Genomic DNA, 18,440 nt, shown 5'->3' with positions numbered 1-18,440 from the left:
GACACAGAGAGTTTAACCCCAGGTCCAAAGCTAGAACTAGTATAAAATGCAAGTTGGTTGTACTTCAAGAAACCATTTACCTATCCACCATTACTAGGTATCCCAAACTAGGACCTAATATGAGAAAAGGGAAATTGGGAAAGCCTTTGCAGGTGTCTATAACCAGCCAAAGGGTATGACCCACCCCGGTGGAGATCTGGGTTCCTTTTCCCATAGCCCACTGCCACTCCTCCAGCTCCCGGAGGCAACACAGATGAACAGGCAGGAAGACTGTACTATGGAGCCACATGTCTGTGGTGGAGCTGGGTTTGAATCTCAGCTCCACTACTTACTATGACCTACAATCTCTCTGGGCCTCAGGGTTCTTCTCTCCTATGATCACAGTGAGGACTGAAGGAGTTAACACATGTAAGGAGTTTTAGAACCTGGTCTGGCACATTGTAAATGCTTTATAAATGTCATATCATGATTATGGCTATTCTTCTTTGAATTACAAGGAAGAGGGAAATTAGAAATCTTAAGAATAGAGAGTTTTAAAATGCTCTCGTTTTTTTTTTTTAACCATCTATAAGTATTATGTGCTCCGACATGCATTTAGAGGTTCCAGAAAACTAATTTCCTGACATCAGCTAAGTACAAACTATTCTAAAACATCTTCTGCCTTTGGGACAGAGCTCCAAGCATAGGACACTTGCAGTGGGATCCAGCAGTGGCCCTGCCTTATCCACAAAAAGGCATGAGTCACATGGTGGTGAGGCTAAGTCCATTCCTGAGGTCCCTTCCTCCTCCCCACCTCCTACTTCTCTTTGATATTTTTTCTTTTTCCTCAAAATCTAAAAGTTTATTGAACTGAGGCTCAAGAATGAGTAACTCAACTAGGCTTGCAGTCTAAATCTGCCATCTATTATATTAATTTCTATCCAATGTGTCAAATGACCTGCTCCAGGAAAATGCCCCTTTTGGTGGGATGGGGGTGGGTAAAGAGAGAGGCGATGAAACTCAAATTTAAAATGACTGAAGTCTTATACCTCCAGGAATATGTCATAGGGAGTGGGAAGAGGGGCAGGGAAGGGAGGCCGGTGAGGCTGAACTCAGAGAAGAGTGAGCCCTTTACCCTAACATCCCCAAGTATAAATGTGGGTACTAGGAAAGCGCGAACGTCCAAACCAAACGCTGACTCTTGAAGGGTCAGGAGGGGAAGCATCACATGGAGAAGTCACTTGACCATTTCTTCCTCTGTTTGGGACGCTCTTGCCTCCAGCTGATTCCGCTGGGGAGGCAAGTCTCCCACTTGCTTCTCTTCGGCTCCCTCTTCTTTCTCATCCGCGAGGGTTGTGCAAAGACACCCCCGCCACCCAGTTGCAAAAAGTAGCAACTTCCCTTCCGCCTCAGTGAACGCGCATTTGAATGCGTTTCCTTTTCATTAAGAACAAAGGTTGGAGTCCGAGCCTTGCAGCGGGGACAGGAAAGTACGCAGCGTGTATCGAGAGAAAAAACACAGAGAGAGAGTGACCCACGAGAAAGGGAAAGGGGAAAACACCAATCCTCCGGGCACTGGGCTTTTTCGACTTTTCCTTTAAAAAGAAAAAAAGTTTTTCTAGCTGTAGGTTCCAAGAACAGGCAGGAGGGGGGCGAGGCGGGGGGTTTTACAGAAAAGGCGCCTGGTCGGTTATGAGTCACAAACGGATTATAAAAGGGTCGCATGTTCACAGGCGCGGGCTTCCTGTGCACCGCCGAGCTGGGGCGCAGTGCGCCCCGCCACGTCGGGCGCCTCCAGCCCGGGGACCGGAGCGGACCGGGAGCCGAGCCCCCAGCACCGACGCGCGGGGAAGGAAGGAGGCCCCTCCAGCCCGTCAGGTACGCTGACTTTGCCCTGGCCCTCCGCCTGCCCTCTTCTTTCTCCGGCCGGGGTGCGGTGGGGGCTGTGGGGCCACGGTCCTGGCGCCAGACGACAGGGGCGGGGGTGGCGCGCACGTGGCCGCCAAGCTCCCAGCCAGGCCCCGAGCGCCTGCAAGCGCCGGTCTGAGGGGCGCTGTCCGCGGGACCTCGCCCGGGCCGGGAGGTCAGGTAGCTCAAGGAGGGATTCCTGGCGGGAAGGGGCGAGGAGAAGGGAGGGTGATAAAGACCTGGCACTCAGCTTCTCCGCAGTTTCCTTAGTTGGAAGAGGAGGTACCTATGACCTGGCCCTGGACCAGATTAGCAGCTGGAGCGGCCAGACAAGTGTGCAAAACACACTTACCGGCAGGGCGGATCAAATGGGACTGCTTTCAAAAATGAGCTTTCTATTTTATTTTAAAAAGTAATTAATAATATACTTTATAAAAGTTAGAATCATAACATATTAGACACCAATGTCTTCATTTAATAGACATGAGGACTGAGCAAATGTCCCATGAGCGTCTGTTTATTTGCTCCCATCGTGCCGGGGTGTATTTTCAGAGCACATTGGTTATTTTCCTTTATTCTCACAAAAACCCTGGTGGTTGTCTATCCTCCACATTTTACAGCTCCCAAGGGTGGACCAGGTCTTTTGAATTTTTTATCATCTAAAGCAGACATATTGGGATGATTATGAATAAAATTTAACCTCCAATTATTGAAGCTGACAGCTGACAAAGATATAAGCTAGAATCTAATCCTTAAAAATGAAGAACTGAGGCCCAGAGAGGTAAAGTTATTTCTCCAGCATCATACAGCAGATCCAGGATCCCGTGATTTGAAGAGGCCGAAGATATCTAATGATGCTCATAAGTTAGTTAGTTAGTTAGTTTATATTTTGTGTCAAACAGATGCGGTCAAGTGGAGATGTACTTTTTACATGACAGTACGTAGCTATCTCAAAGCCAAAGTTACCCCTTATTATCTCCATTCATTACTCTGTAATGCCTCTTATACGGCTTTCATATAATGTATAATCTAAATCAACTGGGGCAGCCGAACGTTTAATAATCATGTGAACAATATTATAAGCTAAAACTTGACATGGCAATTTCCTGCCTGTTGTCTAATTTGATAGCCATGATGATAGGAAATTGGCAGAGTGGGTGGTATTATCCCCATCCCCATTTTTTCCAGGAGGACTTGTGGCTCAGATAATTTGTTTCCTCCAGTAAGGTCACCAGGTCCTTAGTGTAAAGCCTACCTTTAGGTGCAGATGTGGGATGCGGGCTATGGGGGCGGGGTGCAGACCAAGGGCCTTTTGTCTGTCAGTGCAGGATTATTTCCATCATACTTTGCTGCCTCCCTGATTTCTTTCAGAGGACCAAAGCACATTTAGTAATTATTTCTGCTGTGTGGACCACTCTGTAATGGCCAGTAATAACCAAGTTCCCTCACGCAGTGGGTCAGCCCCCCTGGCCACAGGAACAAACTTCCTAACCACACACATTAAGATAGGGAAACATGAGTGCTGTCTGAGACCTACACTGTTTCAAGGCAGAACAGTGGCATTTGCGCAAAGTTCTACTCTTGTTTTTACATGACTAATCATGTGTAAAAAGTATAACATTGGTCTTTAACAAAAAATCCCTAAGTGCCACATTCTCTTTATGGGAAGGCCATCACCATGTCTGCCCGTGCCAGACACTATTGTAGATACTGGAGACGAGACAGAGTGAGTGAGCCCTATTCTCATAAATCCAAAAGTTAGATGAAAGACTAACAGGACATGGCTATACAATTTGATATCATTTTAAATGCAATAACATTAATACTTAAACTAGTTAGAATGTGCTGTGAATTTTACTTTCTTTCCAATAGCAAACGTGGAAAATTAATAACCATCTTTCTTTATAGTTCATCAAATCAGTCTTCTGTGAATCAAAAAATCCACCCAAAAAAGCCTTAGGTTTTAACTTCTGAAAAGTTTTTTCATCAGCTATTTTATGTCATGCCTGAGATCTACCATTTAATTTAAAGGTTTTTCATTTTAGAGTTAACGGTTCTTTACTCCTTTTTCTCTATTTCAAATCTAATGGAGGTTATCTATGTTTTTCCCAATTTTTTTTAAGTCCTTCCTCACACAGTTTTGCACTCATGTCAGTGGGCTCCAGGCTTCCTTAAATCTCAACCATGACCCTCGTGGGGGTAGTTTTATTACCCCTTTTGTAAACCTAAGAGGACTAAATAGCTTGAATGTTGGAGAGTGGTGTGCGGACTCTACCTCACATCTAGACGGAGCACCTCTGTCCTTGATCGCTGGCATCCCTACGATTTTGTGAGTTATTGGCTATGGCTTGGCTGAAGCTACTGATCTTAATAGCTCTATTGCTTTGATGCTAGACCTCCAGCCCACAGTGCAGAAGCCTGGTACTGTGGGAAGAGCACCAGTCTGAGAACCTTGGCGGGTTTCTCGTCCCAACTCTGTGCAGATTCCTGTGCCTCATTTTTCACATCTCTAACATGAGTAGCAGGTACTGAGTCATTTCTCAAGTCCCTTAAACTGATGAAATTCTATGATTTGAGTATGACTACCACTTCACTTTCATATATCTCCTAAAACACAGCTGGACTCAGTGAACTCATATCCTATATATTTGAAGTGAATCAGACCAAGTACTAGTATAACTGACTAGAGAATGTATTCTGGCCTTCCACGGATCTCGCTGGCTTCGAAACTGTCATACTTTTGCTGAAATTGGATGGACTAACAAAATTGTGAAACATTTTTTCTCAAGGAAAAATATTAAAATTTGAAAAGCCTCTCTTTATCCTACCTTTTCACTGACTACATCTTTCTTACATGTATTCTTTTTATCTAAAATTCTTCAGGAAATGTAGCACTTTCAATTTAATCACTGCTGCGCCATTCTCATCCACCATAAAGTGCTTAAGCTCTTTTCATCAACCTTGTCTTTGGACTTCAGGCAAAACCACCCTAAGGCACATTCATCCTCAGATCAACACATCACATCTGAGCAGGTCAGCATCCTCACTCACAACTCCAAGACTCTCAGCAATGTGGAAGAACACTCTGAACCAAAAGGCACGATTCCTACCTTTACACATGATGACACACTTGCCAGAAAAATACGTTTAACGTTGGTTGAGTGGCATGGTTTTTTGACAGACTATGAATATCTGTCCTAATTCTGAAAAATGATATCCACATTCGGGTACATGGGCTTAAGGCAATGGCAGAAGGAAAAATTACTAGTAAAGAATATCAAACAGCTGATTTAATGAAATCGTGATGCTATATCTAAATAAGGTGAAAAGGCATGCAATGACATTTGTGCCATTTCTCCATAAATGAGAATGTTCTATACACAGTATAGGTTCCTGGCCGTCTTAACAAAATGCCATGCTTTTTTATGTTGCTCGTCCGCCATCGGGCCAGCATAGTACTTGAGTTTGTGTCTTAGCAGTGCTCCTCCATACCACTGTTTAACCTGGTAGTTTACCTGTCCGTGCCTCAGTGCGCAGATGCAAATGGAGAAGATGATAGTACTCTTTCCTAAGACTGTTATGAGGAATAAACGAGTTTGTGTACGTCATGCAGTCAAACTAGTACCTGGCCCAGAGTGTGCACTGTGTAAGCATTTGCAATTATTAGTCTACATTTATGATCCCGTATATTTCAAGAAACCAGTTTGGAATAAGGGATACAAAAGCAGTCTGAGAAAGTAAAGTAAGTACAAAGTAGTCTCTAAAAATTCTTGACAAGGTAAAAAATTGTTTGGTTTTAAAGAGTTTTTAGCCATTTCAGAAAGCATTTTCTTCTTAACTCAAAAAATAATAAAATACTTTAGAAAATTATTTCTAAGGAAACATTTTGTTGTACCTTTTAGCAGTTACTTATGGCTTCAGAGATTAAGACAGCAAAGAATTATTTTGATTTGGCTTGTATGTGCTTTTTGATAACCTATAACTTATATGATTCAGTTGCAGAGTAGTAGTAAATGTATCTTGACTTGTGCTTTTAAAACAATAAATGCAACATGTGATAGGTGTACAGGTAGATATAGGTACTCACAAGTATTAGTGACTAAAGTCACTAGTACCATGGCTGACATCCATTAAATCCTGATTATGAGCTCAGCACCTGACTAAATACCTTACATTCATTATATCGCTTCATGTTCACAATGACCTTGTGGGTAGGTTCTATCATTATGTCCATTTTTAGAGAAGCAACTAAGACTTAAAGAGGTTAATTAATGCTACTAGCCAGATATCACACAGCTAATGGCACTGCTGGGGTCAGCGATGGAACCCAGGCAGGTTGAAAACAGAATAACACCACTAGACCTTTCCTTCAGATTCAGTGACTGATAACATTTACCACATTTGCTTTATTTCTCTCGATCCCTACCCATCTATCTCTCTCTCTATGTCCATATCAGAGCTGGAATCTTACCTCCAAATGCTTTGACACTTACCTCCTGAGAATAAGAACATGCTCCTACACGATGAAAATACATGATTATGGCATCCAAGTGTGGCTTTAAAAGACAGGAATGGAAGCTAACATTCATCCACAACTTCAGATGATTATTTCTGGTAGTATTTTCCACATTTATCCCATAATGATTATAATTAATGAACTGAGATCCACACCAGGAATCCTCTTAACAGTAAATAGTCCATTATTATTCTGGAATACTGACAAACCTTATCAATATAGTTCCACATTTATAAGCTTCTACTTACACTAATTCTCCAGGAATATGAATATTAGTTAAAATCTTACTGAAACACTCCAGGCCCAAACGCTCCAGTGCAGTGCGATGAGCACTCTGTGAGAGGATGGAGAGAGAACTAACGACCTTGGGAGGAAGCGGGGCAGAGAGGGAGGGTCACACCAGGAGTCTCCAGGAGTTTGCTATCTACAAGAGAAAGAGAAATAAGGCAAGGTGGGCATGTCTGGAGAGGACACCTTGAGGAGCACCAAACAGGCCTCGTTTGGTATGGTAAGGCACTGAGTAAAATGCCATGGGGGTATGAGAAGTAAATGGTATGGTGTTCACCTTGTAATGCAGAGTGCCCTATACATGTGGCATCATGAGAAAACTACTTTTAAAATGGACAAAACCAATACTTTTGTTCCCAGAACTTTCTGTTTCTCTAACATAGTTCTCAGAATACCTATTCTTCCTTGCTTAGGGTCATTTTGGTGTGTGAAAATAGAAAAATATGAACTGTGGCTTATAGAAATAGAAAAGAGGATTTTTTTCCCATGATGCTAAATGTAGGAGACCTTATACAGATAACTCACAAAGAGGTTACACATACCAAGTTCCAAAGGAGGCATTTCATTGAAACTCAGTATTGAGAATAAACACTGTGAACTCAAGTATACAGAAGAGATGTCTTAAAAGAGGTAACTTTTAAAGGATGACAAGCACTCCAGAGTTTATTACTGCCATCACATTTCCTTTTTCCTGGGGTGGGGGGTGGGGATATTGAAAATAAGTTAGAAATGAAAAAGAGAAATTATCAAAAAAAATTTATGTTTAAAAGTTTAAGTCGTTAGACATATGGGAAACTCTTTGTATAAATCATGAAATAAGAATGGCCATGATTTAAAGCAATAGACTGCATCTCTCACCTGAGCGCTCTCCTTCCCACCCATTTTTATCCATGTTGGATAACATTTTCCCAAAGTTTCGAGCCTGAAGCTGCCTGTGTTAGGGTGTTGAGTAAGTACCGCCCTCCGCCCCCTGCCTGCCCATGATACCCTGGTCCAGGATGGAAACGGGCTTTCAGCCTATTCCTCCTGCTTACTCCACAGAATGACTCTGGGGGAAAATATTTCTAACCTGTTTTTTTCTACATCCTTATCTGAAAAGTGAAAGTATTAATCACTGTCCATGAGAAAACTTTTGGGCAGGTTACTTAGTTTGTAAATAAGTTCCACAAATTGTTTTAGTTAAAACTTTCTGGTTTTAAAACTGGGAAAAGCAGAATAATCCTCTGAGGCCAATATCCTTTTATTTGTGCATTCACAATTAAATAGTCACTCATTATGTTTTCATTGCGATCCTGTGATATCCACATTAGCTTTCTCTTGAGACCGTTCAAACGTATCTCACTCTTAGTTTTATGTATTAAATATTACTAGCCTAGCATATACCTTTAAAAACGCTCATTTTCTGGATTTCAAAATATAGAAAGTTATGTATTAAATATTATTATGTATTAAATATTAGTAGCCTAGCATATACCTTTAAAAACACTCATTTTCTGAATTTCAAAATATAGAAAGTTATGTTGTATTAAAGCTGTTTCATGTGCGAACAAGTCTATTCAATAAAGAGCTCTTATTTTGCAATAGTAAGTATTTTTGTTAAAGAATTCTTAGTTAGAACTATCAAGAGAAAGAATGTTAGATTTTTGTAGAAAGAAAATATCATAACATAGTGAGTTCATAATTTTTTCCCCAGCAATGTCTTATACAGGGAATTTTTCTTAAATGGAATCTAATCTTTCCTCAAGAGGTCAGGATATGGATTATTCCTACAGAACAATCCATTTTACTTTTAACTGGGGCATGGCCTCAGTTACCATTTTAATCAGGCTGCCATATCATCAATCCCTTTTTAATGACAGAACTCATGTGAATTCAAGAGGAAACATAGTACTCTTTTCCTCGTCTTCTGACAGCACAGAAGTTGACCTAACTTTAAAATGAGTTACTGAGATATAATACAGAATAATCATATTCTACAGAAAAGATGTGATAACAACAACAACAAAAAATTCACAGGAATAAACATATTTCAGAAAACCAGTCACCTGAATATTTCTTTTGGTCAGAGAATACAGAAGGCCTTTATAAAGAATTACTGAGAAACACTTTATATGAGGTTGTATAGCATGTATAGAGGTTGAAACTAAAATTTAAATGCTATCACTTTAAATACTTAATTGGTGGCTATTTTATGCTGGGAGTGAAAAGGATGAGCTCTTGAACTATTTTGGGTCTATCCTCATCTTTCCTATAAATTGCTCTTTATCCCCATTAAGACTTGCTCACCCTAGGTCCTCGCTGCAGTCCTTGACCTCTGCTTTCAAAGATGACTAGCTAACTAACTTAATAAACAAGTCTAAGTTGATGTGTCGATGGGCGGGGCTTCACTCCCAACCTTTCCTCCCTCTCCAAGTAACTTAATTGTGTTTCAAGAGCAGTTTACCTGAAACCTTACCTAACACCTTGGTTCTGATGGTAAGGAACTCAGACTAAGCAGAAGGGAAATGAAGCACTAGGACAGATGTAGAATTTTCAGAGGGCCAGGTCCTTGGGGCATCATGTTTGCAGTCACCTTCATCTTTTGACCCTGGGCCAAAAGGTAATCAAGAAATTGTCATTCCAAAGATTAACTATGATGAGTCCAAATTTTCTCAGGATCCTAATTTTTACATACCTGCATTAATCTTCACTGCTAACTTTCATGACCTAAACTAAACAGCAACTTGATAATATATAAGGAATCAGAATAAGTCTGGTGAGAGAGCCAGATATGGCTTTTTTATGCAATTATATCCTAAGCTGCTTTTAGTGAATTGATCCAAATAGGAATCGACATTGAATCCCATTTTAATAATTATATTTGTTTACTGGTACATAAGAAAAATTAAATAAAAATGGGAAAATATTTAAAGGAAATTATCTAAATCATTTTAGTTTTCTAAAGCATAATTACATTACTTTTCACCTACTCAAATGGCTTTGCAGCTAGAATTTGTATGGCTACATCAATATAGCATTATGCCTTTCAGTAGAAATAGGCGTACACCTTGTAACAACAAATTAATAGTTTCCAAATATTTGTACATTTCATAGTGAATAAAATCAGAAGTGTCTTATGATGCTTGTTTAAGAAATTCAACCTCTATGACTTTTTTCAAAGAAAACTGTATGGCATACAGTTCTTTTGGTATGCAAATATTAATTGGTTGGTACTGAGAATAACCAGGAAAATAAGAAAATATAGAAATTTACAAAATTGAGGAAGGATATAACTTATGACTCATATGTGAAAAGAGATACTTAGTGATAAACTTAGGACCTATTCCACTATGAATATATATCTGGTAACATATTTTCTGGCTAATCAATGAGGTAAGAATAAAGGATATACCGAAATCATAAAAAAAAAAAAGTCATCCTTCAGAAAAGCATCAAGGAAAAGTTCCCAGAGTGCTACCTTCATTTTAGGTCTCACTACCAGAAGAAAAGTAGACCTGCCACATAGTCAGAGATTTCTGGCATTATTATTTATCTAGCATATACTTAGTACTTCATTTTGGTAGGGTTTTATTCAAGGAGAGAAGGAATGGTTTTGACATTCATTACCGAGTAATGAATTCTTTCAGGTACTATATTTAACTTACTACCTATCCTCAACTACTGAAAAGAATTGTGCTTTAATAAAGCTTATAGTGACAATGACTACTTCATGTTGTGGGCCTATAAGTATTTTGGAGTCAGGGGGTTTGAAGTTTGTCTTTAGAATTATCCTCAAGACTTCCACTCTAATTTACATGGTATAATCCATATAAATTTCTTTTGTATTGCTATACATTGTAAATTATGCTTGTCACCTTCTTATCAAATGGTTAGCAGGTATCACTGTTGATTGCTCAGTATAAATTGTATCGAATTCTTCTGTCACTGTACCAGCTGGGTGGCTATACTGATTCCAGAAAGAGTCACTTCATTTTTATCACCTCATGACATCATCCTCTGCCCAATGCATTGGCTAATAGACTAGCCTTTGATGGCTATGATCACTAATTTCTACTTGGACACATAGCCATTCTGTTGTTGGTTAGCTTGAGTCCTCCTTGCAAGCCCAGTCAAACACAGTAAAAGTGAGCATGGCTTCAACAAGGATAGGTGATGGTCTTTCTAATATCTAAAAGTCTACGTAATACACCTTGTTAAAAACTATTCTGAAATATTTCCTCCTTTATTCTGTTTATTGGGGTTAATGTTTGTCATGTATCACTATGTTTTAAATGAGATTTGATTGTATAGTATATTTAGACAAACGGCTTATTTCTCTGAAGTTTTAGGAATTCCTCATGCCTAAGCAGTCTGGATAACACAGTATCACAGTTTTCATTTGACCATTGAGACCAAAAGGGCACCTATGTGATGCTTTTTATTTCAGAAAAACTTTAGTTTTAACCAATAAAAAATAAAGGCTATTAGAATCTTTAACATAGTGTAGCACATTGTGAAAAATACTTGTCACTTTTTTGAGCACTCTAATTGGGCAATTTATATGTATAGTGAAAAAAAAGATGAAAGAAAAAAAATCCAATTATCATACTAAAAGTGTTTCTTTTAATACCTGTGCTCAGATGTCACCTTTAAAGAACAGGAGGAAAATTTATGGGTAGAATAGCATGCATGCAATTCACCTTAAATACAAAACAAACATATCTCTTTAAGAAAAGGTTCAACTATATTGGTTGGGGAGAAACTAACATTAAGATATTAATATATATTTACTGAGTATTTTGTCCAAGTTACTGTGGAGGGGAAGAAAAAAGTCCATATTTTTATAATCTTTACTGATTGAAAATCAGTAAGATGAACTAAAATCCTGAATTGACATCATTTAGTTCAAAGTTGTTCATCATTATACTAATTCATCTCAGAAAACAGAAAACTAAAAAAAAAAAAAAATTACTATCAGTAAGAATGATACATTTCCTTGGTTTGGAAATTTCCAAACCACGATATTCTGCCCTGTCAAAATATATTCACTGGGGAATTTTTAACTTTATACGTTTCTTTTGAAGTTAATCACGATTTTACATCTAGCTGGTTTCATGATTAAATAAAAGAGAAGGTGATTCCCCTCTTGTACTGAAAGAGACCACATATGTGAATGATATTCTAACTTCTAGGTTCTACTAGAGTAACATCGAAATCAGAAACTGTAGAAATGTCACTTTAGTAACATCATACTGTAACAGGAAGTAGCAAATTCAGCTTTTTCTTTTTTTATCCACTCTTTGCTTAAGACAATTATTTTGAGACATGGCACTCTTTAAGTCATACTTCCTTTACATAGATCAAAACCAAAGTCACTGGGTAATGCTTTCCCCAAAGGAATCTCTAAATAGCAGAGAGGGACATTTTACGATGGATACACTTGTGGGCAAGACCTTCATTGCCTGTATATCTCCAAAAAATATATTAAGGTAAAATATCAACTATTTATTAGAGAATGGAAATCAAGCCCAAACTCTACCTCTGTAAAATGGGTTAATTCAGTTTTAATTTTCATAAAGCATAAAGTACTATTTTGAATATTTTGGCCTTTTACTTAAATTGTCTAGGTCCCCAGTGAGTTATAAATCAGAAAAGATAGTACTGTGTCAGAACTCAAGACCCCCCGCTTTGCATTTTAGTATCTGGGAACTTTAAAGAGTGGTGTTGTTTTTGTTGTAAAGCTGATATAATTAATGTGTAAATAATTTGGAACTACAGAACTTAAAACATGAAGAGTCTTTACACTGAAAGGTAAAAATGTCATCCAATTGCCAGTTTTTCTACCCTTTTCAACAAATTACTTCCTAGGATTTAATAAGCTCTTTCATTTAAAAAGAAAACACATTTTTGCTTTCAGATTTCTATTCTATCCAACTTTATAACTGCAAGTACATACGCAAACATTTCTCTGTCTTGCAGGTGGCGCAAACCAGGAAGGGGAAATCTGTGGTTTAAATTCTTTGTGCCTCATCCTCTGAATGCTGGAGGTGCGCTGTAGGCGGTATGCTGTTAATGCTAATCGTGATAGGGGTTTTACCTCCGACTGACTCCTACATGTTAGCATTAACAGGGTATGATGCCTGTTACTAGCATTTACATGGAACAAATGGCTGCCGTGGGAGGATGACAAAGAAGCATGAGTCGCCCTGCTGGATAAACTTAGACTTCAGGTTTTATTATTTTTTAATTTGTTAAGAGTCAGGTCATTTAAAAGATTTATCAGCAGTTTTCTGAATGCGAACATTTTTACTTTAATCTTCAAGCCCACATTTCTGTTTTTATGTTTAAAGGAAAATGTATTCATGTCATTTTTAATTCTAAATTATGGTTTGTTAATTATAATTGTTTACAAGCACTTTTAATGATTAGACTGGAAGACGTACAGACTATACATTTTGAAACAAATTTCTAGAATATCTTTTTTGTTAGAAATTGGGACTACTATCCTCCAGTTACATCATAGATTATCTAGCAACATTTTTAAAAAGATTTAGCAATTATTATTTCCACTATGTAATAATTTTCTATTTACACAACTTTAGTTTGAAATTAATATTTTATACAAATTGCAAGCTATAAAAATAGTCACAGGGATATAAAGTACAGCTTAGGGAATATGGTCAATAACATTGTAATAACTATGGGTACTAGACTTATTGTGATCACTTCGTAAGGTATATGTCTAATCACTATGTTGTATACTTGAAATTAATATAATATTGTATGTCAACTATCACTGAAAAATAAATTTAAAAAATAATATTTATATTTGATTCTTAAGGGGGAATTGAAAGGCTAGCACATTGAATTTGTATTTAAAAAATGAAATGCTTTTTAACAAGTAGAATGGTAAATGATGTCTGAGAGCCAACTCCCTATCTTTTTCCTATAAAATACAAAGATTTAATTGGAAAAATTCTAAATTTGAAATTAAGTCCCAAACCTAGGTTTAATAGCTTAGCCACATAATTCTCTGACGCACGGGGTCAGAGAATACACTTTTCTTCTCCAAGCCTGTTTCGAATCCACAGAATGGGGCTAATACTTTACATGGTTAGTGAGAGGCTTACATAAGACAGAGAACTTTGTAAAATATAAAGTCTTACATTAATGTTATACTAAAATAATCCAAGAACTGTTCTTCCCACTCTGTTAGGAAAAAGCTAGCAATTTGATAGAATTTTTAAGGTTTGGACCTCTATGCAATTTTTCTACATAATTAACTATATCACTTACAAATAACCAATTGTAATTGTTAGCATATTGAGTGTATGCTTGTATTAGCAACTCTTCTCAGTATTTGTCAAAGTTATGCACTATAACCAAATAAATCGCTTGAGTCTTTAGCTATTTAAAATAACTTTTTTTTGGACTTTTGCAAGGTACAATCTGTAATTTCAGAAGTTGTTTACACAGACACACACACACACACACACACACACACACACGACAATGCGAGAATCCTAAGGAGAACATTCCCGACTCCTAGGACATAGTCCGCTGACCGAAGGTACCCTCTTAGCCCAGCCGCGCTTTGTGTTCAAGTTGTGTGTGCTGCCGAGAGAGATTCTCCTCCTAACCGTTGGAATGAACATCTGGCTCCATGGAGCCCCAGGTAGGTGTGTTGCATTCGAGGGTGTTTCTTCAGACTACTCATTTTATATAAGTTGTTTATCTATAAAAAGAGTCCTTGTTTTGAGTCCCAATTCTTCAAAATCCCACTTGCTGCATAAAGCCACAAAGTCCCAGAATATTATGCCTGGAACAGACTAACCTAGTAGTATTGCCTTTCTGCTGTTACAATGAAAAGCTATGACCATCAAAAAGGCAGTTTAAGAAAAACCGTGCTGTGGAATCCATTATTTGAAGAGTACTAAACTACACTACATGAAACCTGAGTTACTTAATCTCTCTAAGCCTCGATTTCCTCACCAGTAAAATGATGAATGTTTCATAAGGATGGTAGGCTTAAATGAAATAGTGCATATAAAGAGTGCAATACCTATTATGCTTTAAGGGTTAAACACTACCTTTAAAACCGTGTTCATTATATCTATTTCAGTCATCTAAATCAAATGATCTACCATAGCGGATTATCCATAATCCCACGACAACCCAGGGAACCTAGGTGCTGCCAGGATCACTTGGTTTTCTCTGACACCCAACTCTCCTAGGCTTCTAGCTCCTGATCTTCTGGTCTTAGATGAGTCCTCCTGACCAATAGCCTCAGTCATTCCAGAAATTCTCAGAGCGTAAATCTGGGTGTGTGTTTGGCTTGGGGGAAGGGTTAAGTAGCAAGGAAGTGTGAATGTGAGTGTGTATGCCTACATACATGTGTGCATTTTGAAGTGACAAAGGGTGGTTGAAGTCAAAGTGGGTTCTGTGGTAGAAAAGGTAAAAAGAACCCAATTTTGTACACAGAATGCTGAATTGAGGCACTTAATTAAGCAGGACATGGTTTCTTTGAAAAAAATTGAAGCATGTCAGGGAGGTTCTCTAGGATCTGACCCACTTCTCCAGAAACTTGCTGAATGAGAGATCAGACCTTTCCTATTCACTGTCAGCAACTAGATAGACCCAGTAGCTTAAAAAAAAAAAAAAAAAAAAAATAGAAGAATAAGGAGAAAAACAGTGTGGTTTGGGGAATTGACAAAATACAGAAACATGGAAAATTGAAATTTTTCTGAAACTAGAAGATGACCAGTATCTCAAAGTAGGAAAGTTTGAAGAGAAAAAAGAGATTGAAGAAAATAGTCCATAAATGGGAAGCACTCAAAAAAAGCTGACGCATTATGTGATTCTCAACCAACGACTAGAAAACAATGAAACCAACATTTAAAATTTGCATGTAAGTGTTCAGCTTCTTGCTTTAGATTTCAAATTGTGTCACAGCGATACCAATAAGGAAATAATGTTCACATAAAGGGGATTCTTCTTTCTTGTTACCACTGTGTCTTAACAAATATGTGTTCCAGTATTACTCTCCACCTGGCTAACACATGTATTCCTAACCACCTAAGAAATGGATTTGAGGTGGATTTCTCAAATATCATCCCAATGATGTCTTCTCTAACTTTAATCACTCTTCCACCCTTCCTGCAGTGCTTGGTAATTTCCCAGTTCACTAGCACTTAACATACTGCATCATAATTTGTTTCGGTGTATGAATGACTACTAGAGAAAGTGATAACCTTGAGGGTTGATACACCATGTTACACATTCGTATCCCACTCACATGTCTACTGACTTAATACAACATTATTATTCCAAGTCCAGTTGTAAAAAAAGAAATGGATACAACGAACATTTTACTTTATACCGATAGGCTCCAAGAGGTGATTTTTGGCAAATAAAAGTTCATTATAGCAAACAAAGCTTGAAAAGTTCTACATGTAACTGAAGAGCTAAAGTAGTTATTCTCACTTTAGAAACTTGTCAAGATGCAGGTTCCCAGGCTCCCACGTCCAGATATTCTGATTCTATAATGGAGTTCAGGAAACTGCCTTTTACCAGGCTAAGCAAGTGATACAGATATAAGTGGTTCAAAAACCAACTCGGACAAACTGATTTTTACCTAGTACTACTGTTGATATGGCAACTAGGGATAATGCTGCTTTTTGGAGGACAGCAGTAATTAAATTTCAGGTTCCATTATCCCTCCCCAGCAAAAATATCCTAACCATCTCAAAATCTACCTAACATGAAAGTCCCCCGCTGAAACCAATCACCCTGTGTTCTACTACCAGCTACGACCACTCAAGTGACCTTGTACTATAAATGCCCAAACTACCCACTGTTGCTTAGAGCAATACCTAGGGAGGTTCAGGCATTTAAAGGAATCTAATATATGATGATACGGCATAACCACTAAGAGTAGGGAGATATGATACAGAATAGCTGACTATTCATGTGGGCGGGGGGAGGGAGGGAGGACTCAAAATTAGATATCTTACCTCACTCTATGTGCAAAATTGAAATGTCAAAGAAATGATACAATAAATGTGAAAAGACTTTAATATAATAAAAAATACATAAAAGCACCTTATAACTTCAAGTGAGGAAAAGCTTTAAATTTCTTGGACACAAATAAATCATGAAGGAAAAGACAATTTGTCCACATTAAAATTAATTAAAGACAGCATAAACAAAGATAAAAGTTAAGCCGGACCAGAGAAGATATGTGCAGTGACAAAAGTTTAAATTTCCAAATACATAAAGAACTCCTATTCATATAAAAGCACCAAAAGTCTAATGAAAAATACTGGGCAGAAGAAACTTTATTGGATAATAAGCAAATGAAGGGACACTCATCATTGCTACACACTTAGTATTAAACAAATTAAATGAGATAGGATCACACATAGCCAACTGACCAAATATTTGAATGTCTGGCAATGATAAGCAGAGGGACTGGGGAAACAAGAACTATCATACCGCTGACAGGGAGTAAACTGGTACAACTACTGTGGCAACTAATACTATTCAGTAATGTCGAAGATGAACGTTCTACTTCTAGGTACATATCTTTGTGTATGTATACATAAAGAAACAAACAATACCGTCTGCAGTACTGTTCATAATACTAAAAAGTCAGACCATCCTCAATGGTCATCAATAAAAGAATGAATTAATCATGGGATTAATCATACAGTATACGGTAAATGGAACACTATAGAGCTCTACATGCAGCAACCATCTCTGCATGCGTATACTATAGGTAACAACACGCTAAATGTGAAAACTTAATGCTGAAGTAAGAGCAAATTGCAAAAAGACATGTATCATGAGTTACAATGGTTAAATTTGTTAACATTCTCGGTTGCAAATAACCAGATCTGTTTAGCAAGTTTAAGCAAAAGGATGGCTCACAAGTCCCAGGCTCGGAAGTCAGATACTTGGCTCTGAAAAATGCCATTATGCCAAGAGCCACTGCCGGGGAAAGCAACAGCTTGCACCACGACGTGGAACCTTTGCCACTGCTACCTGGAAAGCCACATGTCACTGTTCCCCTAGACAAAAAAAAAAAGATCCCATGTGCCAGTTTTCAGTGTCACATGGGTGTGTCTAATCGGTAAGCCTCCGAGCCCTGGCTGCAAGGAAAGTCAGGAAATTAGCTTTCAGTTTTCCACCTGGTGAGATTGAGATCCATAAAGTGAGAAGTCACCAATGGCCATGTGTGCAAGCAGTGCACACGTGGAAAAAGTACACTCAAATAAAGGTTTATTTTCTTTACTTATTGGTGCACTCAAAATACTTCTGAATTTTTTCAAGAAAAAAATTAAAAGTGTAAATCCACAAACAAGAAAGGGACCAGAAGAGGAAGGCAGCAGCAGAAATTTCGACCAATTTCTAGAAGATGGAAAGTGAAGTGACTAATGCAACAGCAGAGGATGTCACCACCCAGAATGCATGTGGAGGGGAGACCTGCCCAGCAGGGCCTAGAAGCTCAGAGGTGCTAGGAGAAAAAAGACAGAAAAAGGGGCTAAAAAGAAAGCGGTTAGTGAAAGGTCTATACACAAACAGTTGACCTGTACTCCATATCCCCTATCTTCAAATACAGAAGGGTCTGAATCCACGTTATTTGCCACCAGTTAAAATGCTGGAGGGATCTCTTATAAAATAAGTGGAAGAATGACAGTGTTCATTACAGAAATTGATTGCCAAGACTGACAATCTCTTCATTCTAGCATTTATAAAATCCTCATCGTAA

The 18,440-nt window shown here is 38.2% G+C and overlaps 1 protein-coding gene and 1 long non-coding RNA gene across 6 annotated transcripts in view; one reads left to right on the top strand and one right to left on the bottom strand.

The window, feature by feature from the left end:
- Positions 1-18,440, bottom strand: part of MRPL39 (mitochondrial ribosomal protein L39) — a 131,427-nt gene that overhangs the window by 94,379 nt on the left and 18,608 nt on the right. For 4 of the 5 annotated variants that reach the window (XR_004950309.1, XR_004950308.1, XR_004950306.1 and 1 more), the window contains exon 10: positions 6,692-6,827. Coding sequence is in view for 1 of the 5 variants with exons in the window: in XM_036218506.1 (XP_036074399.1) it covers positions 6,798-6,827 (30 nt within the window). In the remaining 4 variants the exon portion in view is untranslated. Of the gene's footprint in view, positions 1-292; positions 6,828-18,440 lie in introns of those variants that run through there. The other variant, XM_036218506.1, reaches the window with a different exon arrangement.
- Positions 1,697-13,292, top strand: LOC107508543. The gene is made up of 2 exons (XR_001596326.2): positions 1,697-1,857; positions 12,650-13,292. It is a non-coding gene; the product is annotated as an uncharacterized LOC107508543 (long non-coding RNA).

Source organism: Rousettus aegyptiacus, unplaced genomic scaffold, assembly GCF_014176215.1.
Source record: "Rousettus aegyptiacus isolate mRouAeg1 unplaced genomic scaffold, mRouAeg1.p scaffold_m13_p_4, whole genome shotgun sequence".
Taxonomy (NCBI): domain Eukaryota; kingdom Metazoa; phylum Chordata; class Mammalia; order Chiroptera; family Pteropodidae; genus Rousettus; species Rousettus aegyptiacus.
Note: the sequence above shows the minus strand (reverse complement) of the source record. Positions and strands in the feature narration are given on the sequence as shown.